General features: G+C 39.1%; 1 protein-coding gene across 4 annotated transcripts in view; it reads right to left on the bottom strand.

Annotated features, from left to right (window-relative positions):
• The window catches only part of PLA2G4A (phospholipase A2 group IVA), a 308,898-nt gene that overhangs the window by 48,834 nt on the left and 233,552 nt on the right, over positions 1 to 26,512 (bottom strand). For all 4 annotated transcript variants that reach the window (XM_030572624.1, XM_030572622.1, XM_030572625.1 and 1 more), the window contains exons 5-8: positions 17,008 to 17,121; positions 14,440 to 14,477; positions 11,253 to 11,394; positions 4,544 to 4,680 (exon numbers count right to left, since the gene is read on the bottom strand). In XM_030572624.1, the coding sequence (XP_030428484.1) occupies positions 4,544 to 4,680; positions 11,253 to 11,394; positions 14,440 to 14,477; positions 17,008 to 17,121 (431 nt within the window). The remainder of the gene's footprint in view (positions 1 to 4,543; positions 4,681 to 11,252; positions 11,395 to 14,439; positions 14,478 to 17,007; positions 17,122 to 26,512) is intronic.

Raw genomic sequence — 26,512 nt, 5'->3', positions numbered from 1 at the left:
TAAAGTTTTGTTTTTGAGTGCAGTTATGTATAAAAAACCCTACATCTGTAAGCTGCACTTTCATGATAAACAGATTGCACTACAGTACATGTATGAGATTAATTGAAAAATACTATTTATTTTATCATTTTGCAGTGCAAATATTTTCAATCAAAGATAACATAAAGTGAGCACTGTACACTTTGTATTCTGTGTTGTAATTGAAATCAATACATTTGAAAATGTAGAAAGACATCCAAAAATATTTACTAAATTTCAATTGGTATTCTATTGTTTAACAGAGAGATTAATCGTGATTAATTTTTAAGTTAATCATGCAAGTTAACTGTGATTAATCAACAGCCTTAAAAAATTATATGATTTCTTTTTATATCATTGATACAGTCAGGCATGTCCCTGGTTTTGAGGATATGTACATCATATTAAAAAAAATTAAGCTGAAGTTAAGTAGGAAGAACTATAAATAAGTCAAGTGGAAAAAATACAGGAGAATAATTTATTTTAAAAAGCCACATATACAAATATAACCCATAAGCTAAATTTTAGAAAGATAGGAAGGTATAAGATAAGGTTAAACATATATAACACACATGCACACACACAGAATAGAGTATGAAAAGTTTTACTCATGGTATATTCTTGTTTTTAAAGGGTTTGTGCAAACACACACACAGTTATGCTTATTTAGCTCTTTTCATGCTTCAAATACATTATTTTACATTATTTGATGAGTCAGCTCTCCAAATGTAAATGTGAGTATACGTGAAAGCTCCAAATAATTGTTTAAATTGTTCAATTAAATATAATCATGTTAATAAAACTGTACATGCCAACTGCATTACGGTCTTGACAATTATCTTTCAGCAGCAAGTCTTTATCCAGTCACAAGAGTCAAAAATTGAACAACTCCTTATTTGGGCAAAACCTCTTTGGAAATAAATGGGGGTTTGATTGACTAAGGACTTCAGAATAGGGCTCCCAAATGCACTGCATTTCAGTTAGATAAAATTTGCTTATTGATATATATGATTAAGGATTACAAAATTAGAGGAGAAATTATTGCAACAAACTAACAGTGGCTATTCAGTCTTACTCAGAGAATGACCAAACAAATTTCTCAGTGCCATATAATCAACTCTGACTTCCTTTCATCTAATGTGGTAATGACTGGTATCTATATGAACCACTGTCATCTATTACGTAGAGGCATTTGGGCCAGATTTACAAAGGTATTTAGACACTTAAAGATATGGATAGGTCAGTGCTTAATTTGTAAAGAAAAAGGTACGATGGCTCAAGAAATTAGGTGCTGGGGCTCAAGCAATTTTTTTATTTTCATAACTGATGTGGCAAACCCAAAGGTGCCAGGGTTATGAACTGCAAAGCCTGGAGGTGCTGGGGCCCAGCCCTGGCACAAATTAAGCATTGAGATAGGTGCTTAGTGGGATTTTCAAAAAAAAAAAAAGCAGGTTAGGCACCTAACCCAACTTGGTAATTATGTCACCCTCTAGTGGCCAAAAGGGATATATTACTACTGTCAAGAAATGGAGATTCTTCACTATATCAAATTAGCAAAAGCCTGTGCTTGGGGAATTTTCCCCATGTAGCGTGTATACAGTTTAACGGACAACTGCATTGTCCATACATGTTACAACACTTTAAAGCCATCAATGTTATTGAAGTTTATTTTTAGCCCACTATAATTTAAACGGGTTTGTCTACTTTACATCTTTGTACGGATGTAAATACAAATAGCTTTTTGCATAATTTAAGAGGAAAAGATTCACACTGTAATGTATGCAGAAGTATATATGAAAATAGAGCCTAGATAGTCCTTAGCAGTATATGTTGGCTTAAGCCTACTGTACTAATAAATAAAGCAAATAAGGAAATGAACATCTTTTGTTCTTTACATTTAAAAACCAATTTAAAAAACTGCTAAAATCAAATGTACAAACTGGAAACAACTCTCAGTCCAAATGAATGGTATTTTACACATTTAAGCCATTACTCAGCAACGCACTTACACTCATACCTAACCTTAAAGACCCAAGCAATCCCACTGCCATCAATCGGTATTCACATACTTAAGAAAAGGCATGTCCATAAGGCTCCAATCCAGCAAAGCATTACTGAGGTAATAAAAATTACCATAATTTCATGAAATTCTTTAAAACAATAAAATGGAGAGCTGGAAAGTAATTCAGAGCACATATGCTGATGATTAAAACCAAATTGATTTGGTCAGCAATTACACAACTTAGCAGTCATCTCATAAATTAGGACTGAAGTAGAGAAATTTAAGAAGTTGATTGCAAATATGTTTTTAAAAATGGAGCAGCCAGATACTCCATAATCATTTACAAAGTAATTGAAAGAGTTTATAGCAGCATCCAGCTGTTTGTAACTCATCTTTTTAAGAGGTGAAGAACAGAAACAACCAAGCTAATATAAAAGCTTTTAAATACTCACAGGAAATGGAGGTTTGATGATTGGAGGTCATGTAAAAAGTACACAGAGTCCTCATGCAGTAACATGTACTCTTTATATCTTTCTTCAGCCCTCTCTTTTATTGATGTCATTTAATCTTTCACTTTTTATTAATGCCATTTGAAAATTAAGAGAAGTGTGGGTTATGAGTTAGCATGCGCCAGATATTTCCACAATTAAGGGATAGTAAAGGAGTCACATTTTATGCAGTGGTTTAGTGTGTTTTAGAATTTAAAGTAGACTAAGTGGGCAGGAAGCCTCTGGGTTCTGTCACTGCATAGCTCGCGGATTTTAGATCAGTCATTTATTCTCACTGTGCTTCAGTATAATGAAACCTATGCCACATGTCCAATGCAAGATTTAATTAGTGTTTTCAAAGTGCTTTGAGAGTTCATGGTAGTGCAAATTATTAACATTTGTATCAAATCACTGGTGAAATAAGTGCACCAGCGAACTACAGTGTGTGAGAAAAAAGGAAAACGTGATGCGGAAGATCAGTCTGTGGTCAGGCAAGGTGACTGACACAATTAATGAGGTAGACACCCTCTTCCAAGGTCAAGCACGCATCCTGGGGAACAGGCACAAACCTGCCCTTTCCCTCAAGAGAAGGAATGGGGAATACTCCACCCTTCAAATGGAAGGCATAACCCTGTTCCTGGGGGATAAATGGTATGGAAAAGAAAGAACAAGGAGGTACTGGCTAAGTGTCAAAACCAGAATTTCTTTATATTACACAGGACAATTCTGAACAGGCGTTATCACCCAGACTGTGCAGACTTATTCGATTAAACCTCAGCTATTTTTAAATTTATTTTTCTGGCCTGATTGGTTTAAAGAATTTTACTATTTTGATTCAAATTCTATTATCTTTACAGTACATTGACATACAGGGTTGAACTCTCACCAGCGCTGTATTTGTTTAAAATGTAGCTCAGTGAGATCCAGACCTCAGGCACAATTGGCTCACGTTCTGACTAGTAAGTAGCTAATTCAATGAACTTGCAGACTCAGCTGAGGCAGGAAGGACAGCTGTCATTCCTATCAACACAGTTTACCTGGCATAAAGGGAGATATAGGTTTGGCACCAGTCCGATGCTGGCTTCTTTTCTGGTCTCAAAGTGAGCAAAAGCTGGTAACAGCAAAGGCACCCTTTAGCTATATAGAAAAGAAGCAAAGCACCACCAGCACACAGAGTTTCTGCCACATCTTGGGGTTAGCATGAACAAATCACAACATGCCCACTTTTCTGAAAGCCATATTCCATTCTACCCTGCTCTTACCAATGGTAAAGAACTTCATATGGGAACATCCACTGTTGATTCCTCCAGAGAAAACGGGAATATATCTCAAAAGCCAATAGTTGGTGACATGGGCTTCTTTCTCGCACTGTGTGTTCCCATCTTTTTACGTCCACATGTGAGATGTCTACTTAGAATTTGGCACATACACTAATGCATTTATAGCAACCAGTGTATATTCACCTTGTTGTGAAATTCTAACGCCTTGACCCAAGTTCAACAAGACCTTTCATTTCTGCAGCAAATCCAACATGTGCACACCCATGTCTCTTCACAAAAAATCTGATTTTTGTTTTCTTGAGCAAGGAAAAATCATCAATCTTTTTTGTGTGAATTTGTTCTAAGGGGCTACAGTCCCTGGTCAAGGTCTCCTATGGCAGAAAGTCCACAAGGCTACAGCGATGCCAAACTGTTAAAAGCTCTCCTACCTATAAGGTGGCCACCAGCATGAAAAGTGAGGACATAGGTTGTAGAGTCACATGGCTATTGGAGATGGGAACTGTGTTAATTCAGATCCTCACTGATCAAGCTCTTATGCAAGCCTCTCGGAGTTGAAGTTGCCTACATCCTGGCAGGTACTCCAAAATACTAGCAACCGAAGATCAATTCCACTGCCATTCTACTGCACTGGATCGAGAATTCCTCCCCTCTGGTGACTGTAACCTACATTATAAAATTCATTCTCCCAGTTATCAGTGGAAAGTTTCCACTGCACCAAAACAAAGCAGGGCTGGAGGAGGGCACAGAAAACTTACCACGTAGATCCAGACAGACCAGCAATATATGTTGCACAGTCTAAAATTCCTGATTCGTAGAGCGCTTTCATAACTCCAGAAAACCCTACCATGGCACGAAATCCACCACCTGAACCCAAAACCGCTATCACTGGTACCTGAGCAAATGAAAAAGACAGCACACAGTAAGGTTGGCTTCTAGGATGCATTTTAAAGAGCTAAATATATTTTATGTCCACCAATCAGTAACCAAAGATATCAGACTTGTGCAATTAATAGTCACCATTCAACAGTCCCCACTACAGAGACTCAAAGCTGAATCCTTATCATCTCTAGGCTGCAGATCTAACAAGAGAACCAAAATGGTTCCTCTTAACATTAGAACTGTTCTTTTTAAAATGCATATTATAAAAGAGTGACAAATAGTCCAGTAAAAATCTGTGAAACGAGACCTTAAAAACAAAGGGTATGAAAGATGCCATGACACTATTCATGAGGAATGAATCTCCTGCCCAAACTTACCCTCTCTACCCATGATATGCAGTGAAGTGTGTGTAATTTGATTGCTACGATCCTCCCAAAGATAGTTGTATTTCAGTGGTGCTACATTATTATTTATTGTATTACTGTAGCACCAAGGAATTCTAATCATGGACCAAGACCCCATTGTGCTAGGCACTGTGTGAAGATAGAACAAAACAAAGGCCCGGCTTTTGAATCCCAAAGGAAAAAAGCCACTAGAAAAATGCAGTATCTTGTGACTGTAAAGGAATCCTCCTTGGTCCACAGATCAGCAACACAATACACCAGATTCTGATCTCAGTCCCACTGCGGCAAATCTGGGGTACTTCCACTGGTTTCAGCGGAGTTACCCTAGATTCACACCAGTGAACATGAAATCAGAATGTGGCTGAACAGATCAAGTGAGCTCAGTGAAAACATTATGACTCTGTGTCAATGAAGCTGCTGTTTCTATATATCATGCTGCTTAGCACTCTCCCGGAAAAAGAACGAGTACAATTTATTTGAAAAAATTTGTATTTGTAGCCAGCTTTCTAAACAGTTATTTATTTTCTCTACCCTGCCCTGCTCTCCTCAACACCACTCTACCAACAGCCCAGGATATTAAGAAAAGGAAAGACATTAAGCCTAATGATCTAAAAATAATAAATCCACAGAAATGTTTTTTTAAAAGGAAACACATCTAAGTAACGTCTCAGTGAAGGAGCCAAAAGCGGTGAAATTTCTACTCTACAGCCTTTATCAGAGAGACTTTGCTCTCTCTTTGGAAGGTGGACTAGTCATCTCACTTACTGACGGTTATTGGAGTGGATGCTCATCCACAAATAGGTCTCGGGCACCCATGATTATTTTTAGGGGGTCTTTAAGTTGGCCCTTATTGCACATTCTTATTTATAATTTAATGATCTAACACACTTTTAAAGGGGTCCTATGGTTCACAAACTTATTTTGTGTTGAAAAAATTTCAGTCCTTTACTATCAAGTTTTACTTCAGTTCAAGTTTGAATAGATATGAGATATTTCAGATAAATAGGAAGAGGAGATGGATGGAAATCCTAACACAGCCATAACTAAAGCTCCACTACCATGAAAAAAAAATGCCATGAAGAATAATTTTAAAGTGTCCAATCCCACACATTATACACACCTCAAACTCCCACTAACTTCAGGAAGATTTTGGACCCAAAGGATCTAGAGGTTCTGGTGTATCTATTATCCTAGCCTTGCACCATACCCCATCACAGAAAAAAGAGTTAGACAAAATAATTTCCAACAAAAAATTGAAAATAGATTTTTCTCACAAGGTTGAGTACCCAACATTTAAGACAATTGTGTACCTGTTTCATGTCATTTATTTGTCCAATCCATTCTAAATAGCAGGCTGTGTACGTTATTTATAAGCAGGTATGGAATTCAGTGAAGATCACCAATTATAACAATTCATAACTGCTTAGCTGACTCCCTAACTATCCTCTTCCACAACAATAAAGAGAAGGTTTTCAAAGGCACAAATGGCAGACAGGCACCCATCTCTCATTGACTTTTATTGCACTTTGTGCCTTCACATGCTCCTACTCAATCTTTTATGGACTCAAAGTAGTTAGGGATTAGAGAGGAGGGGAAACTAACTGATAACCAGAGTCCATTCCCTCCATTAACACTGGATACTGTCCTCAGCTTAAGAATTTAACTGATGCTATTCTTGACTCAAGGACAAATATCAAGTTATACATTTCCAAGGTGGAGCTGTATACAGATATAAAAAAACCCAGAAACTGCTATTGGCTGGCCAAAGCAAATGCACATCAGAAACGGGGGCGAGGGAGGGGGGGAATCCTCAAACCAGTGAAGGAAAAAGGAAAGAGGGATGGAATTTCACTAATAGGGTGAAATCCTTGTTTCACTGAAGTCAATGGCAAACCTCCCATTGATTTAAATGAGGGCACGATTTCATATCCCTCTTTTTCTTAGTCTGCAAATCCCAGGAAAGCCAGTTTGGCCCATAGAGTGGTAAATTAATCCCACTATCTAATCTCTGGTCGAATCCCTCTAGTAGTTATCTCAGCCCAGTCCATTTCATGAGCTGCGTGAATAAAACAGCAGCAGTAACCAAAATCATTGATCAGTTTATACATCTCACTGATGACACTTCTTTCCGTGACAGGAAAGTGCTGTACATTATCTGCAGTATGATTTCAACATGCTATCCAACATGCCAATCATAGTTTACTTAAGAAATACTAAATCAACCAGGGCAAGGTTGTGCAATTATTAGTCACAGGGACTAGTGCCTTTCTCTTCCTTTAAATGGCACTACTTGCAGAGTAAGGTACTGCAAATAAGGATGGAAGAATCTGGTTCTACTGCATTTTATAACAGTGTGTGATTCTTTTGATGAAAGCAAAAAATTGTTTTAATTTGATTTTATTAATTTCAGTGTTTGCTTCCAGTACATGCACTGAGACATTTTGATATTTACAGTGGTTAGAAAGATTTTAAGGATGCAGGGAAAACAAATTTTATAGTTTACTTATTTATACTTTACATAGGAATTTTAACACATTCTGCAAGTTTTAAGTCAACATTGAAATAAATCAGCAATGAACCCTACTTTTACTTCTTAGATCTAAAACACATAGCCAGTGGAAATGGCTGCACCCAATAATTGCAAAAAGTTGGATGTCATCCTTGACCTTCCACTCTATACAAAAGATTGGATTTTAATTCAGTAAAAGAAGATTAACTGATTAGTGTTTGTACACTGCTTTTCAGATGTAAAGCACTGTATACATTCTAGGTGTTAATAATTCCAACCACATTATCATTCTTTGTCATTCTGTACATGGGATAGGTTTCTGTCAAAGCAAAACAAAACTAAAGTGAAGAATTAGGACACATTTGTTTTACTAAACCAACACCCCACTGATAGAGCGGTTGCTTTGAACAGTAGAGCTATATTAGTATATTACTCAGCACTTACAGTGTGCTGTAAACTTTGAAAGCTCCTTGCAAACATTAGCTGATTAATCTATAAAGGCAAATCTCAGCAGGCTGAGCAGAGGGGAGTTCCAGGTGCAAGCCCAAAAGAGCAAAAGTATTTAAGGAGCTCCCAAACCATCACTGGTCAGCAAGTCTATTAACCAGTGTAATGGCAGGAGCAGGAGGGAAATGCTGAACCTCCTTCAGGACACAGCAAACTCTAAAAGGCTGCTCTTTGAAGTGTTCAACAAAGAAAAGAGCGGTCATCACTTACATTCCCCCTGTATTTAAATCCACAGCCATCACGGGAATCACAGAATTCATGATATAGAGCTTATGGGAAGTGACTCATTGCTGCATACAGAAAACTCCCACTAAGTTTAATAGCCTATACCCCAATGTATCAAAGACAGTATAGAGTTCAGAGTAATGCCTGATTGTGGTACCTCTTCCCTTGTGGAGAATTGGTTTAGAAGGGATTCTTCTGATCTAAAACTACTCTCCCTCCTATTTTGGCTAGTTAGTTGATGTAATTAAAGACCATGTCAGTGGCAGAGAAAAATAATCATTGCCACATGAGAGAGGACTCCTGCTGCTGCATAAATGCCTACTGCCTTTATGATCCCCTCCTCATTTCCAGCAACACAAATCTAGAACAGAACTATAGCATGGGTCTGTGTAGAAAGGAAGCGGGTAACAAATATAGCACGTCCCAACCACACTCTTATTAACCACCCTGCCCACTTTGAAAAATAACTGGGTGGCCTACGGTTGTGCAAAGCAGCAGCTGTTGCTATGAGAGGAGCAGCTCAGCTTCATGTATTTGGTTTCAGTTCACTCAACCAGTGTAACATATGTGTCGAGTGCAACCTTGCATATTAGTACTATAGACATAGTAGAGGACGAGTTTATTTCCAGTCTTTCTCCACCTCCAACTCCTCAAAACCAGAAAAGGAGAGAGGGAGAGAGGAATATAAGAGGCTTTATCGCTACTCAAGGAAAGGTGAAGTGCAATTCTAAATATGTAACTTCCCCACTTGTAAGGCTTTGCTACAACTGCTTTTGTGCAATGCAATTTTCATAAAGGCTTATATGGAAATATGCAAGGAATATACACTGTGAAAAACACACATGCCCAAGTTACAGGTTTTCACCTACCTAGATCAATGGGACCTGAGGGAAGAGAAACAGAGAAGGAGATGCAGGACTTGAGGGTGGAGGGAAAAAAGCCTCTGCAATATTGTGGAGAGCAAAGAGACAGCAGCAATTGGAAAACAAACTTGCCAGCAATCAGAGAATACAGAACAACCAAACAAAAATGTCCTCATTTCACTATCTGTCAGATGCTAGTTGCTATGCTTCTGTGCACTGTACACAAAGCTGACCAAACACTAGAATTTGTGTGCTACTGGAAATTGTGAGATTTCACATTCCCTGCAAAAGTCTATCACATTCTGCTAATGCTAAAAGAAAAAGACAGCTCCATAACCTAAACCCATACATGCGCTGTAAGGACAGTCTTCATTTCAGTATTATCAGCCAGCCAATGTGCAGAGACCAAATAATTGTCATTGTGGCCTGGTCTACACTGGTGTGGGGTCGATGTAAGATACGCAACTTCAGCTACGAGAATAGTGTAGCTGAAGTCGACGTATCTTATTTCGACTTCCCTCCCATCCTCATGGTGCAGGATCGACGGCCGCGGCTCCCCCCTCGACTCTGCTTCCGCCTCTCGCCTGGTGGAGTTCAGGAGTTGATGGGAGCGCATTCAGGTATCAATCGTCTAGACAAGATGCGATAAATCGATCCCCAATAGATCGATCACTGCCCGACGATCCAGCGGGTAGTGTGGACGTATCCTATGTTTAATTCGTGGTAACAAAAAATGATCCTTAGACACTAATGGACAGATTTACAAAGTAATTTAGGTCCCTAAAAATGCAGATAGGTGCCTGGTGGGATTTACACATATGCCTAAACAGGTTAGGTGCCTAATACCTACTGAAAGCCATTGGAGGTAGGCCCTAGTCCACTTAGACAGTTTGTAAAGCTCACTATGTGCAATCTGTATCTTTAGACACCTAAAATACCTTACAAATCTCACCCTATGACTTGGTTTTCAGAAGTGCTGAGCACCCACAGCACCAGCTGCAGTCAATAGGACTTGAACGTGCTTATCTCCTCTGAAAAAAATCAGACTACAAAGACCCAGTCCTGCAAGTGCACTCAGCAGAGTGCAAGCACCTTGTAGGAGGTGCCCAGCACTTTGCAGTATAAAGTCCTAAGTGTCAGAACCAGAATGTGGGCAGTCTTGTGGTTAGAGCCAGAGCCCAGCCAAGTGGTGAGAGCAAGGGACAGGAGTCAAGTCAAGGGTCAGAGTTGGGTTCAGACGACACTAACCAAGGGGTTCTCAAACTGGGGGTTGGGAAGTCACGAGCTGTCAGCCTCCACCCCACCCCAAACCCCACTTTGTATCCAGCATTTATAATGTGTTAAATATATAAAACATATAAAAAAGTGTTTTTAATGTATAAGGGGGGGTCGCACTCAGAGGCTTGCTATTTGAAAGGGGTCATTAGTACAAAAGTTTGAGAATCACTGCACTAACCAGAGCCAAGGCTCAGAGCCAGCATCAGGAGTCGGGCAAGGGAGTAGAGCTGGAGCAGACCGGAGGAGAAGCAATGCTGAACTGGCTAACCCAGGCTCAGCTGAGAGGGAACTCAACCCCATGATTCCTGACACGAAAGATACAATAATACCAACAGAGAAGGAGCTGATGGATCTCTGATCTAACAGAAGTAGTAACTTTCTTTTAGGTGTGTTTTGTTAAGGATTCAGAAAGAAAAGAACAAAAACTATGTTACAAGCTGTTTAATGAAAGTGTCAATAAAGATTAAAAGCCAAGGTTTTGATCCTGAAATGTGCTCCATCCTGTGTCAATGTAGAGTACTACTGACTTCAGTGGGGCTCCATGAGCATGAAACTCATTCCAGGATAAACCTAAACATTTAACTTACAACTTTGAGAAATGGCAAAATCAGCCTCATCCCATATCATGAATCTGCTGGGAATAAAAGATGTTTATTTGTACTTATACTAAACTTTGAATTGTACCCTTCATCCTATTCTTTATTTTCATGTCTTTCAGAAAGGCAGAAATAGGGTTGCAAAGGTAATACTGGTCTGGCTGCTCAGGCTGTAATTATTTACAGAAGCATTTCAAACCTACATCACGGGAAGTGGCCAAGTTCTTGCTGTTTTCTGCTCCTAGAAGAGTTTTCATTTTGTGCATGATATTCTCCCTCCGCTGCTGTCGAAAGGTCTTCTCCTGATCACACAGAGCCATGCTGAACCGGAGGTCAGTTGAAGAGCTGTTTTGCAAAACAGACAGACTGTGAACCCCAAAACAGACAAACAAAATTTCACCGACCATCCCATAGACTTTAATGGGAACAGGAACAGGTGCTAATGGTTTACATTATAAACAATAAAATACAAAGTACTAGGTAAATTGTATAATCATACTATAATGTACCACATTCTATAAAGGCATTCTAAGGGGGAAGAATGGTCACAGTGTCTCTTTAGCAATATGAATCATTTTATCTGGCAAGACTGCAGCTCACAGACTAGTGAACACATGAAAGAGAAGACATAAAATATTCAGCTGTTAGTAATGTATTCTGTGACTTTTTTTAAAAAAAAAGTAAAGTTAACACTTATAAAAAGGTTCTAGATTCACAGCCCAGGAACTTGAATCCTCTGCTTATCCACAGATCAAAGACAGTATGAACAACTGCAGTGAATGCTTCTTTGCATAAACTCACCAGCACACGTTAATGTTGATTTAGAGGTGCTGTGTCAAGTAATGAGATGATAATTCAATCTCCATGGACACTCAGTCCTTGGCCTTTGTCCTGAGATTGTCATTAAGTGACAAACATGGTAGCAAACTCAGTAGGACTTCCACCAATGTAGTTTAGGCCAGAAGTGGATCCCCAATGTATTCAGCAGGGCCTAATTTTTGTATTGGGATTCCACAGACTGGGCTCCTTCTTTCCACTACACATAGTGTAGGTAGGGTAAGAAGTTTCATCTGTCATTTGACCAGGGATGGTTAAGACTCACTAATCTTGTACACCACTCTGAGGGTGTGATCCCCGATACTCCCGCTGTACTTTTTATTGCATGACTGTTTATCACTTTATCATGCCCTTAACTTTGAGTCTATGAGTAGTGCCACTGAATTCAATGAGACCACTCATTGAAAGTTAAACACATACTTCAGTGTTTTGGCGCATCTGTGCTACAGGTTGTATGTTGGGAAAGAGGTATTGGGGGAACCTGGCAAAAATCGTTGCTCGCATTTACCTCACAGAAACTGAGCCATTATGAAAGATGAGCTAAACAACTCTTTGGGGTATTTTGACAATTTAGTTACCAGACAGCACATCCAAGGTTCCTTTTTGACAAACATACAGACCTGTGAACATGTAACATCTTATATAAAGTGGTAATATACATCAAAAGACATTAAATCAAACTATTATGCAGTCAGATGAACAGAATGAGTAAAGAAGAAAAAAGATTGCCTAGAATCAAGGCACCACCAAAATGCATAAAATGGTATAATTCAGAGAACAGTGACTGTTGTACAGCACAACTGAAAGGAATTCCAGATTTCTGAGTTTCATCAGTTAAATTAAACAGCATATTTCATATGTGTTCAATGAAAATTACAGACATAAAAAATACAGCAACACAGACTGGCTAATCGCAATGCCCTGGTCATGGATTTAGGAATGCAGTGGACTGAATGTTGCGGTCATTTACATCTCTGCAGTCTCTCTACAACCAGTGGGGTTTCCAGAGTGTAGCTGGGAGCATAATTTGGTCCTTTGTGCCATTTTGTTAAGATACCCTAATATATTCTATAATTACAACATGACATGGCTATGAGGCTTGTATTGAGTTAACATCATAAGCATGAATTAATCACACCTTGTTGCGTCTAAATGTAGAAGGCACAGGAGTTTTAGGGGTGGTCCAGTGGACCACACACAGATGCCCATCTGCTGGCATAAAGAATAAGATGAAACAAACCTTGGGGGCTGTTTTCCACAGCCCCTTAGCCATAAGGAGTTATATTTACTATAGTGATGGTGCCTGAAATAACTACTACAGTTACAGAAAAAAATTAGTCGATTTTTAAGTTCTCTGTTTTCAGTTACTCATAACTTTTAGATTGAAAATTTTGATGCCTGACCTATTCCTCAAGATATGTTGTTTCTTTGAAGAGAGGAGAAACCACACATGATAAAAATTAGTCACATCACTTAATGCACTGGTGGGGGGTGTTCAGATACTACAGTGATGAGGACGGTATAAGAATTTAAATAGATTAGGATTAAATAGAATTCGCTCCTCTCCCAAATATATTAATTTGACTAAATAACTTCAGACATTCTTGAAAAATGAGAAGTGAATTTGGGGCAGGAACCATCTTAGGTGCTACAATCATACAAATAATTTTTCCTCACTTTCAAAAAATATTATGACCACATTTTTCTTTAGAGGGATCATTCAAAAAAAATAGTTCATCTATAAAACCAGGTCTGTAAACACCATCATTGAAGAATTATTTCTTACTTTGTTATGTGTGGGGATTAGGAATGGATTTAAAATAAAGATTTTGACATGAAAATTTGAAGGGGCTCACTGGAGCATTTCATTATTTGCTTACCCTGCAAAGACTTATGCATGTGCTTACCTTTCATGGGGCTAAATCCTGGTGCCAGTGAAGTCAATGCCAGCCTTGCCATTCACTTCAGTGGGGCTATAGTTTTATCGATAGTGCATAGTTCCATTAAAGACAGTTTGAGTTACTTCAATGGGAATATCCTCTATGTGCAAAGTTAAGTATAAGCATAAGTCTTTGCAGGATTAAAATCTTAAAGATTGATCTGATGAGCATGCATCCGCAGCTAGATAGCTAAAAGTTGAGATCAGAGTGGAAGATGACTGCAATAAGGATAACTGCTGAGGCTGGCTGCCTACTGAGCTTCTAAAGTTTTGCATAAGAGAGGACCATTGGAAAGGAGAGCACTTAGTGGAGGCCCAGGAACAAGGATCTTACAAACTACAGCCTTGCTCCTGCAAACACTTAAACAAGTGCATATTTTTACTCACATGAATGGTCACATTTAAGTCAACAGCAGACTTACTTTGTGGGTGTAACCTTCACTTCTGGATTGTCCTGAGTTTTCAGGGCTTGATATTTCAACCTTACTACTAGTTAATTTTGAATTTAATTTTATATGCTTTTGAAAAAAAAATTACAAGGAATAGAAAACACATAAATAGGCTGCTCATACAGTCATTCTCTACAGATATGTTTGGTTAAGTGAGATACTTACCAGACTTCAAGAAATAATTCCAAAATAATTTCTGTGACCTAAACAAGAAGCATTTCAAGCTGATTATCTCATTTATAGAGGAAAGAAAACATATGCACTTTGAATATACATTCATCCTCCTCCTTATAAGTTATAAACCCACTTTATAAAGAGGAAACAATTTACCAAATATGTAAATGGGTTTCCTTAGGAAGAATGAACAGAGTGCTTTTGAAGGAAGTCACATAGTACAGAGACTACAGTTCTCAGTTAACATGGAGAGCATGTGGTGTTAAACATCGACTTAGTCAAAATCCATTAGAATCATAGAATATTGGGGTTGGAAGGGACCTCAGAAGGTCACCTAGTCCAACCCCCTGCTTAAAGCAGGACCAATCCCCAGAGAGATTTTTACCCCAGTTCCCTAAATGGCTCCCTCAAGGACTGAGCTCATAATGCTGGGTTTAGCAGGACAATGCTCAAACCACTGAGCTATCAATTCCCCTCATTGGCATTATCAATAAGCATTGTCTTCCCCCATACATTGTTTTGTGAGTGAGTGTCACCCTTGCCCAGGATGTAATTTTTGTTCAGTCTCCACATAATTAAAAACATTGGCCTCTACTGCCAATAGCAGTACTATCTGTTATTTGCTCCACATGCAGCACCAGTAGGTACTATATCCTGATCTGAATTTGAAGCAAGGACACACAGGAGAATGATTTTACTGTATGGCCTGAGACACCAAGTCTACCATCACAAACAAATATGTTTACAATGTGATTTAAAAGATAAAGTGTCCAAGCCTGCAGCCCTTGCACATGCAATTAAAATCATCATTATTATTATACACAATTTTAATTAACTTCTTTAGGCATGCATAAAGACTAAAAGATAAGAGAATTTATCAGAGCTGACTGAGTGTCAAAGGGAAAGAATAAGATGTTTTCTGGCTGTTTTGAATAACCATACCAACAAAACCTCACTATGTATTCAAAGCTAAGAGGATCAATACAAATATTCTTTAATTACACAGTATTTCTGGTGGGCTTTGAAAGCAAAAAATTGAAAAAATGTCAATGCCTGATCTTAAGGATAGATCATGTCTGTTAGGCATGGCTCAGTGTAAGAAGCAGCTGGAACCAGGCAAGCACTAGGAGTAATTCTACCTCCCTGAACGCTCTGACGCACAAGCGAAATATGTCTGCTATTGTACTCTTTTATGAGTAACAAACTCTCCCACATAGCACCTACCCCTAGAAGGTGGAGTACCAGTAAGGCCTTTAGCAGGGCATACTGAAAACATGCAGTGATGCACTGGCTTTAAGAATGTACACACTGAATATTAAACAGACTACAAAAGTGAAATGCCAGAGTTAACAGCACTCCATTCTCTATGACAAATACAAATAGTAGGCATGGCTGGCATATATTTGTTGTGCATGTTAAATTCAGTCTGATTTGGAATTCCTCACCATTCTCTCATAAGTAGAGCTGTGTAAAAAATTTCTAATGAATAGTTTATTTAATAAAAAATGCAGTTTTGGTTGACCCAAAACAATCTGTGAAGTTGACACAAAATGGCCAGAGGAGGAAGAGGTACTGCTGCCACTCCCACTGTCCTCCCTGCTAGAATATGGAAGACTTTGGTTTGAACAGACCTGGATCAGATCTGAAACTGATTTTTTCAATTGATTCAAATTTTTGAAACATTTCAGATTTGGTTTGACCCGAACTGTTTTTTTTTTTCTTTCTGATTTTCCGAACCACCACTGAACTTGAAAAATCAGTTATTTGCACAGGTCTACTCGTAAGGCTCATCATAGTTTGATTTCTTTAAAAAAGGCTTTCCCCTACTCATTGTCTAATGTAAAGGAAAATTAGTAAACTAAATGACTCCATCCATAGAAAAAAAAGTATTTGCAATTTGACAACAACTTATTACTAACACAAAATATATAAAGCATATTGTTCTCAATTAATTTCAGATACATCAGTCCCTTTCCCTCTCACTCTCCTCTTTCCTAACTAAATGATGATTTAAGTCTCATTTCTGTAACATGGCAGACTGAGACACCAATACAGAACGGTCAACCAAAAAGTGTAAAAGACCAGGTATTAACCAGAGCATTCATAAGACACAAGTACTCAGGTAAGCAATAAGTTCCAAAAGAGATGGTGTTAGAATTACATCAACTCTCAGGCTGTAGTAAATTATACCTTATATACATTTCTTAACTGATTTATCAAAAAGGCCTTAACCAGTTACTTGCTTGAAATCAGCATCAGTGAGGAGAAAGTGAGGTCCTTTTGTAAAAGCTGTCAGGGAATGATAGTGCATACATGGGTAGCACGTAATCTACTACAAAAGCAATAGCTTCTATGTGATCTAGGAACAAGCAAAACTCCCAGGCTGTTACCCAGCCAGAAGACTGTGCAGCTAAAGATAAGAAACCTGAAAAAAGACTTACATTGTGTGCTCTGATTTTCCAAATACCAGATTTCAAGTCAGCTGCTACTGCATTAACATTCATCATCATGTTTGAGACTATAGGAAAACAGGCCAAGCTATTGAGATTTGCAACTTACTTCATTAAAAGTAAATGGAACTTCTTTCTTCTCCCCCAGTTTCAGGGAGGATATAATAAATGTTGATGTGCCAAGAGTCTCATCCATGACATAGTTGGCATCCATTAATGTGATCTACAAAAGATACAAAAAGAGAGTTTTAAAAACAAAAATATAGACTATAGATAGGAACACATCTAAGCCATTCACTCTGTACTCAATGACCAGACACAAGCAACAATATTCCTTTGGCACTTAATAGGTTTGGTTTATGACTTAGTAGAAGCTTTTGAGGGTTTGCACTACACAGATATGAACGACTTATGTAGCACCTTTCATCTGAGACTGTCACAGTGCTTTACAAACTTATCAAATCAACCACTATCCTTGACAGGGATAGTTAGAAGGCCAAAAGTATAGCTGAGTTCCCCTTGCCAGGCAGGGTAAAATTTTATAGGTGGTGAAACTGATGATGTACACAATTTAAAAGCTATATGCCAAAGATCATACAGCAAGTCAGTGGTAGCAGTGGGAGCAGAACTCAAAAAGTGTCCTAACTCAAATTATTAGAACATAAGAATGGCCATAGGGGGTCAGACCAATGGTCCGTCTAGAGTCCTGTCTTCTCACAGTGACCAATGTCAGACACTTCGGAAGGAATGAATAGAACATGGTAATTATTGAGTGATCCAGTCCCAGCATCTAGTCCCAGCATCCAGCCCTGACCATTAAACATTAATAGACCTAACTTCCATGAACTTACATAATTCTCTTTTTTTTTAACCCAGTTATACTTTTGGCATTCAAAAATCCTTTGGCAATGAGTTCCACAGGTTGACTGCACATTTTATGAAGAAGTACTTTCTTTTGTTTGTATTAAACCTGCTGACTTAATTTTATTAGGTGACCCCTTGTTCTTGTGTTATGTGAAGAGGTAAATAACACTTCCTTAATCATGTTCTCCACACCATTCATGATTTTATAAACCTCTATCATATCTCCCTTTAGTGGTCTCTTTTCCAAGCTGAACAGTGCCAGTCTTTTTAGCCTTTTTAATGGGGGCAGGGATAGCTCAGTGGTTTAGAACACTGGCCTGCTAAACCCAGGGTTGTGAGTTCAATCCTTAAGGGAGCCATTTAGGGATCTAGGGCAAAGAATCTGTCTGGGGGTTGGACTAGATGATCTCCTGAGTTCTTTTCCAACCCTGATATTCTGTGTGGAAGTTGTTCCATACCCCTAATCATTTTTGTTGCCCTTCTGTGTACTTTTTCCAATTCTAATATATCTGTCTTGAGATGAGATGACCAGAACTGCATGCAATATTCAAGGTGTGGGTGTACCATGGCTTTCTATAGTGGCATTATAATATTTTCTGTCTTAATATCTATCCCTTTCCTAATGGTGATGAACATTTTTGACTGCCACTGCGTATTGAGTGAATGTTTCCAAAGAACTATCCACAGTGACCCCAAGATCTCTTTCTTGAGTGGTAACAGCTAATTTAGACCATCATTTTGGAGGTATAATTGGGATTATGTTTTCCAATGTGCATTACTTTGCATTTATCAACATTAAATATCATCTGCCATTTTGTTGTCCAGTCATCCAGTTTTCCAGGATCCATTTGCAATGCTTTGCAGTCTGCTTTGGACTTAACTAACTTGAGTAATTTTGTATCATCTGAAAAACTGTCATCTCAGTGTTTATGCCTTTTTACAGATCATTTATGAATGTTGAACAACACAGGTCCCAATACAGATCCATGGGGAACCCTGTTATTTACTTCTCTCCACTGAAAACTGACCATTTATTCCTGCCCTTTGTTTCCTGTCTTAACCAGTTACTGGGCATGAGAGGACCTTCCCTAATTCCTCCTATCCCATGACTGTTTATTTTGTTTAAGATCCAGGGCCAATCAGAGGAGAGGCTAGGAGGGCCATTTGGCCTCAGCCTCAAGCTTAAAGGGGTGTCAAATTTAGATACTTGTTAATTTTTTGGCATTTGATAAGTTTCACAACTTGTTTTTATGCACATCTATATTGGACCAAAATGTGACACTCTCCCTCAGCTTAGAGCTGCAAATTTAAGCAAATAAGAGATGTGATTTAGTAAAAGACATTTTTTTTTTGTTAACTAATTGTGACAAGATGGCCAATGTAGTATAGTGGGTCCTGCGCTTTTCTTGGCGGGGGGCTAAGATGCCACCCCTTGCCCTTGCTCTTGGGGCACTGAGGGCCCCACTAGTGGCCCGGGAAGGTGGTAAAGAAGGGAATCAGGGGAGGGATCTGGGTTTGCTCCTTAATCTGAGCCCCAGCCCCACTCAACCCCTGTGGGTTCTTTACCCCTTGGGTGGGGTACCTTCGGTCCTTAAATGCTGGGGGAGGGAGTCTCCCTCCTCTGCTGGAGCAGGGTCTCCCTTACTCTGGTTTTCTGATCTTCCAAGTCTCACAGCACACCTCCAAGCTCCAGTCCTCTCTCCTTCCTCCTTCTCCCCTGACTGCTTGAAACAGGGGGGTTTACTAGGTTGCTAACAGGGCATTAACTTACTACAGGTGCTCCAATTAACCTGTAGCAACCCTCCCTAGTCTACAGGGAACCATGCCTTAGTTAGCCTAGAGCTTATATACTTCCCCTCTCCAACTCGCTCACTGCCCTCCTATATCATATGATATAGATTTTTTCATATTAAAGAGTTTAAAATACTCATAAATATTAATAAACACATCTCAGTTCTGATAGCACAAGATTAGACCATGATGAATGTGTCCTCTCAGATCAGCTGATTATATAAACAAATCACCACTAGTGGCTGGTGCTGGATGAAGTGTGTTTTGAGAGAATTGTTACATTTCAGTGTCTTTATAGTTTTATGTCTAGTTGATTAAGGAATTATTTATGTGTCAGAATTCCTCATTATTATCTTCAGATGGTAGCTAAAAGAGGTGACTGGTTGGTTGGTTGAGCCTTAGCTTGGTAGCCTAGCCAGCATCATAGGCTTTTGTAGTCTATAGGCCCAGATTCAAGGTGAAAATTTGTGAGGACAATCTTATACAGTGAGTTTCATGAGGACACATATTTGAAATTTTTTGGATATTATCCCTCTGTCTGTATCCGTGTCTGTGTTTACTATATATACGTCATACCTTTGTCTTCAGCTCAGCCTGTTATATTATACTTTGCATGCTTGAGTTTTGATTCAGTGATAAGGCTAATAACCTGTCTGACTGTTTCATTTTGTGTTCTTAATTAGTATGTCTTCATTTTAAGTCTTTTCAGCATTTGTGTGCATGTTTACAGTAGAAGACTTCAATTGTAGATAAGCTACTTATTTACAGCAGAATAGGCTACATATTGACCAGATAGATCACCACGAAGAGGAGATTTGAAAGTGGTGCAAGCAAGAGATGTTGAAAACAACTGAGTGAAGCAGCAGCTAAAAGCTCAAAGTCAATAACTTCATTTCCCAAACACACCTTACCCAACAAACAATGCTACAGATAATGCTACAGATAATGAAAACTCCGCAACTGCAACAGGTGATATTTCAATGTCAATATCTGAACATGAGGACAATAGTCAAGAAGTAGATGTGCCAACAGTAATAGATAGACTCATAGACTTTAGGGTCAGAAGGGACCAATATGATCATCTAGTCTGACCTCCTGCACAAAGCAAGCCACAGAATCCTACCCATCCTCTTCTATAACAAACCCCTAACCTATGTCTGAGTTAATGAAGTCGTCAAATTGTGGTTTGAAGACCTCAAACTGCAGAGAATCCACCAGCAAGTGATGCTGCAGAGGAAGGTGAAAAACCTCCATGGCCTCTGCCAATCTGCCCCGGAGGAAAATTCCTTCCCGACCCCAAATATGGCGATTAGCTAAACCCTGAGCATGTGGGCAAGACTCACCAGCCAGCACTCAGGAAAGAATTCTCTGCAGTAACTCAGATCCAACCTCATCTAACATCCCATCATAGACCACTGGGCATACTTACCTGCGGATAATCAAAGATCAATTGCCAAAATTAAGCTATCTCATCATACCATCCCTTCCATAAACTTATAAAGCTTACTCTTAAAGCCAGATATGTCTTTTGCCCCCACTGCTCCCCTTGGAAGGCTGTTCCAGAACTTCACTCCTCTAATGGTTAGAAACCTTCGTCTAATTTCAAGTCTAACCTTCCTAGTGTCCAGCTTATACTCATTTATTCTTGTGTCTACATTGGTACTAAGCTTAAATAATTCCTCTCCCTCCCTAATATTAATCCCTCTGATATATTTATAAAGAGTAAGCATACCCCCCCTCAACCTTCTTTTGGTTAGGCTAAACAAGCCAAGCTCTCTGAGTCTCCTTTCATAAGACAGGTTTTCCATTCCTCGGATCATCCTAGTAGATGCAGCAGAAGAGCCTGTGTACGATCAAGAAACTCAACAGCAACAGGAAGCTGTAGATCTCACACAGCAAGAGCAATTCATGAGTACTACAGGTTTGACTGTGACTGATGTTGGAATTACTGACAAGAGCAATGCAGCTCAAATGCAATCTTTTCTTCAAATTAGTTGTTTTCAAATTCCAAGTAACATTCGATGAGATGCTGATAATCATGCTTTCTCTACTTGTCTGCTGGCAAAAACTCTTCCAAATGGTGAGACCTGCACAAGAGACTGGTTATGCCGGAGTATGGAAAAACAATCTCTGTACTGTGCACCTTGCTTCATTTTGAACAAAAGTTCTGCAAATGCATCAGTTCTCCCTGATCAACTAGGATGGAGCATCAACAGAGGTTGGAGAAAGTTGAAGGACTGAATACCATCACATGAGAGTTCAACATCACACAAAGAAAACTATGTTGCATGGAAATCAGCCAGTACGGCAGCGTCAGCTGAAAGTTCAGTTGAGAATTTAGTCTTTAGTGAACTTGCTACAGAAACTATTAACTGGAAAAAAACTTCTTGAGTGCATCCTGAATGTCATCCTTTTTCTTTCTGAGCAGGGATTGGCTTTCTTTGGTTCCAGTCAACGTATTGGTGACTGTGCAAATGGAAACTTTTTAGGCATAGTGGAACTCCTCAGCAGATATGACCCACTTTTATCAGAGCATGTTAAATGTGTTCGAGAATTGCAAGAGACTCAAAAGTGCATTCAAGTCCATTATCTCTCCACACGCATACAAAACAAGTTTATAAAGCTATGTGGGTCATTCATACAAACAATGATTCTTGATGAGATTCAAAATGCCAGGTAGTTATCAATCACTGTTGACGCCACTTCAGATTGTTCTCACAAGGAACTGACTACTATGGTTATTTATTATATTAAGATTGTAGACAGCTCAAAACTTTCAGTTGAAGAAAGGTTTATTTTGTCTGATAATTTCATGAGAAAAACTGGAAAAGAAATTGCTGCTCAAGTACTAGCAATTCTAGAAGGTTTTAAGTTAGACTTTCAAGTCTGCATTGGTCAAGCCTATGATAATGGATCTAACATGGCTGGGAAGTACAAAGGTGCACAAGCAGTTCTGCTTCAGCATAATTGAAACTGTATTTTCTCCAGCTGTGGAAACCACACACTAAACCTTGTAGATATTGACTGTGCTGAATCATGCAAGGAGCCAATTACTTACTTTGGAACTGTTCAGCAAATGTGCAATCTCTTCAGTAGCAGTCCTCAAAGGTGGGAAATTCTGAAGCAATATCTTCCTGTCTCACTGCACGGAGTGTCCAAAACTAGATGGTCTGCATGGATTGATGGTGTTCAATCAGTTGCACAGCATTTGAATTCAGTGAGAAAGACTTTAATTGAGCTTGAATCTCTCAATCTCACTACACAGGCTGGAACTGAACTTCAGTCTATTTAGAAGCACATGTCCAAATTTGAATGCATTCTGATGTCATCTTTGTGGATGAAGCTACTTACAACGATCTACCAAACTAATCTGGTAGTTGAAGCACACAATGCTACACTTGATGTTGAAAGGGATAACATTGAAAGTAGTTGTCAGTAGCTACCGGTGTGCTCTGCTCTTGTTCAATGATGATAACAGTTGGCTGCGTGCGTGTTCCCTCTGTGTGCTACCCCGGCTCTGCGCAGATAGCTGACACAGCAAACCCCAAGAGAACCCCCAAAGACTACAGTCTCTAGTAAGATATGAAGGAACCCGAGCCAGGTTTATTGTCAAACAAAGCACAAGAATAGTTTCCTACAGATTCTACAGGACATACTACAAATATGTGCTCCCTGGCAATGGACACAGTTCAGTCAGTGGCGGGACTTTCCACTGCCCCTAGACTGGACTAAGATGCGGACTCCGGGACCCACTTTTATACAGTTACAGGACAGATTACGTATTGTGGTACATCCCCTTGGCTCATTAGGGTGCTGTCTTTCCTTTGATCACATTGTTCCAGACAAACAGATCTATCCATTATGCTGTCCTGTCTTTAAGATGCACTTGTTTGTTCCTTGTTATGTCTATGGAGTGTCCTGATGTCATCTTGGCACAAGTTCCTCTTCTCGCTACTTCTGTGAGTGAGGCCTACCTCTGGCTTACAGCCCAGCTTTTGCTTAGCAGTGCCTGGAAGTACTTTGGTTCAGGCTTCAGGCCTCAGACTAGGCCTCTGACACAAGAGTTTATATTTCAGGGCCTCATCTTACTACAAAAGTCTTATCAATTACATTCAACAGATTTGCAAACAATGGGATGCAAACCTGACTGAGTCCAAATTAGTAACATAGAATATTGGCATTTCATCTGAATTCTCCCACAATCACAACTTACCTCCTGAATCTGATGCTGAGTAGCATTATAGGGTCAGTGTCTTCCTTGTCATCAGTGACTCTATTCAATCAGATCTTACAAGTTGATTTGAGTCACTGCGACTAATTTGTACCCTTCTGGGATTTCTTTGGCAGTTCAACAGGCTGAGTAATGAAGATCTGCTTTCTGCAGCTGAACAATTTCAGCAACAGTACAACAAAGAAATTTCAAAAGATCTCAGTGACGAGGTCATCTTCCTCAAATGAATTTATTCCATGACCTTAAAATTGGATTGCAAGCCAAAGGAATTGCTTCAAGAAATACTCAAAGTTGGACCCTCTGGGGTGTTTCCTAATATCACAATTGCATTGCATATTTTTGTCAGTTTGCCTGCATCAGTGGCTTCAGGTGAAAGCACCTTCAACGTGTTGAAGCAGGTAAAGAACTATCACCATACAACTAAGGGACAAGAGCATTTGGGCTTGCCATGCTTAATATCAACTGTGACATTGCATGAAAGCTAGATTTTTCCTCAATAATTAGTGCATTTGCACAGAAAAAGGCTAGAAAAGCATTTGTTAAATAAAAAAATATTGAATTTACTTCTCACTCTTTCTTTGGTGCATTATTTTGTTTTCAAGTGTTGACATTCTTTATTTGTATTATGGTTAGGGGCCTTAAAAGCTGGAAGTGGCCCAGGCCTCTCTGTACTTCTGAGAGTTCCTGTTAAGAGCCTTTGGTGAGGGATCTTGTCAAAGGCTTTCTGGAAGTTCAAGTACATTATATCCACTGGATCACGCTTGTTCACGTTTGTTGACTCCCTGAAAGAATTCTAATAGATTGGCAAGGCATGACTTCACATTACTAAAGTCATGTTAACTCTTCCCCAACAAATCATGTTCCTCTATGTCTCTGATAATTCTGCTCTTTACTATTGTTCCAATCAATTTTTCTGGTACTGAAGTTAGATTTACCAGCCTCTAATTGCCATGATCACCTCTGGAGCCTTTTTAAAAATTGGCATTACATTAGCTATCCTCCAGTCATCTGGTACAGAGGCCGATTTAAGCGACAGATTATATAATACATACAGCAAATCTGCAATTTCACTTTTGAGTTCCTTCAGAACTCTCGGGTGAATACCATCTGGTCCTGTATCAGAGGGGATAAACGGACACAAATCAGATATTAGGAATGGCAATATACAAAATCCTGTAGGAGAACACTTCAACCTCCCTGGCCACACTATAGCAGACCTTAAGGTGGCCATCCTGCAGCAAAAAAACTTCAGGACCAGACTTCAAAGAGAAACTGCTGAGCTTCAGTTCATCTGCAAATTTGACACCATCAACTCAGGATTAAACAAGGACTGTGAATGGCTTGCCAGTTACAGAACCAGTTTCTCCTCCCTTGGTTTTCACACCTCAACTGCTAGAACAGGGCCTCATCTTCCCTGATTGAACTACCTTATTATCTCTAGCTTGCCTGCATATATATACCTGCCCCTGGAGATTTCCACTTCATGCATCTGACGAAGTGGGTATTCACCCACGAAAGCTCATGCTCCAAAACGTCTGTTAGTCTATAAGGTGCCACAGGACTCTTTGTTGCTTTTACATCTGGTCCTGGTTCCTTACTACAGTTAAATTTATCAATTTGTTCCAAAACCTCCTCTATCGGTAACTCAGTCTGGAACACTGCCTCAGCTTTGCACCTAAAAAGAATGACTTGTGTGTGGGAATCTCCCTCAATTCCTCTGCAATGGAGACTGATGCAAAAAAATTCATTTAGCTTCTCTGCAACAGCCTTGTCTTCCTCAAGTGCTCCTTTAGCACCTCAGCTATCCAGTGGCCTCACTGATTGTTTGGCAGGCTTCCTGATTCTGATATAATTTAAAAAAAATGCTGTTAGTTTTTGTGTTTCATTTATTAGTTGGTCTTCAATTCTTTTTTTTCCTGTCTAATTATATTTTTGCACTTGACTTGCCAGAATTAAATCCTATTGAAGAAAACACAAAGGAGGACAGATGTCGAATTTTTAAAACATCCCTTTTTGCCTCTAAATGTCTCTTTTGCTTTGTTGACAGTGGCTTTTTTTTTTAGCGCTCTTATTATTTTTTTTTTATTTGGGGTATACATTTAACATGACCCTCTGTTATGGTGTTTTGGAAAAGTTTCCATGCTGCTTGCAGGCATTTCAATCTTGCAACTGTTCCTTTTAATTTCTGTTTAAGTAGCTTCCTCATTTTTTTACAGTTCCCCCTTTTTAAGTTAAATGCTACTGTAGGGGGCTTCTTTGGTATTTCTCCTCACACAAGGATGTTAAATTTAATTACATTATGGTTGTTATTACCAGGTGGTTCAGCTATATTTACTTCTTGGACAGATCCTGTGCACCATTTAGGAAAAAATCAAGAATTGCCTCTCTCCTTGTGGGTTCCAGGATTAGCAGCTCCAAGAAGCAGTTATTAATAGTGTCTAGAAATTTTATCTCAGCATCCCGCCTGAGGTGACATGTGCACAGTCAATATGAGGATCATTGAAATCCCCCACTATTATTGGGTTTTCTGTTTTTGTAGCCTCTCTAATCTACCTCAGCATTGAATAATCACTATCACCATCCTGGTCAGGAGGTTTGTAGTATATTCCTACTGCTATACTCCTATTATTCAAGCATGGAATTTCTATCCACAGAGATTCTATGGTATAATTTGATTCATTTAACATTTTTAATATATTTTACTCTGTGCTTTCTTTCACATATAGTG

The sequence above is a fragment of the Gopherus evgoodei genome, chromosome 8, assembly GCF_007399415.2.
Source record: "Gopherus evgoodei ecotype Sinaloan lineage chromosome 8, rGopEvg1_v1.p, whole genome shotgun sequence".
Lineage (NCBI taxonomy): Eukaryota > Metazoa > Chordata > Testudines > Testudinidae > Gopherus > Gopherus evgoodei.
Note: the sequence above shows the minus strand (reverse complement) of the source record. Positions and strands in the feature narration are given on the sequence as shown.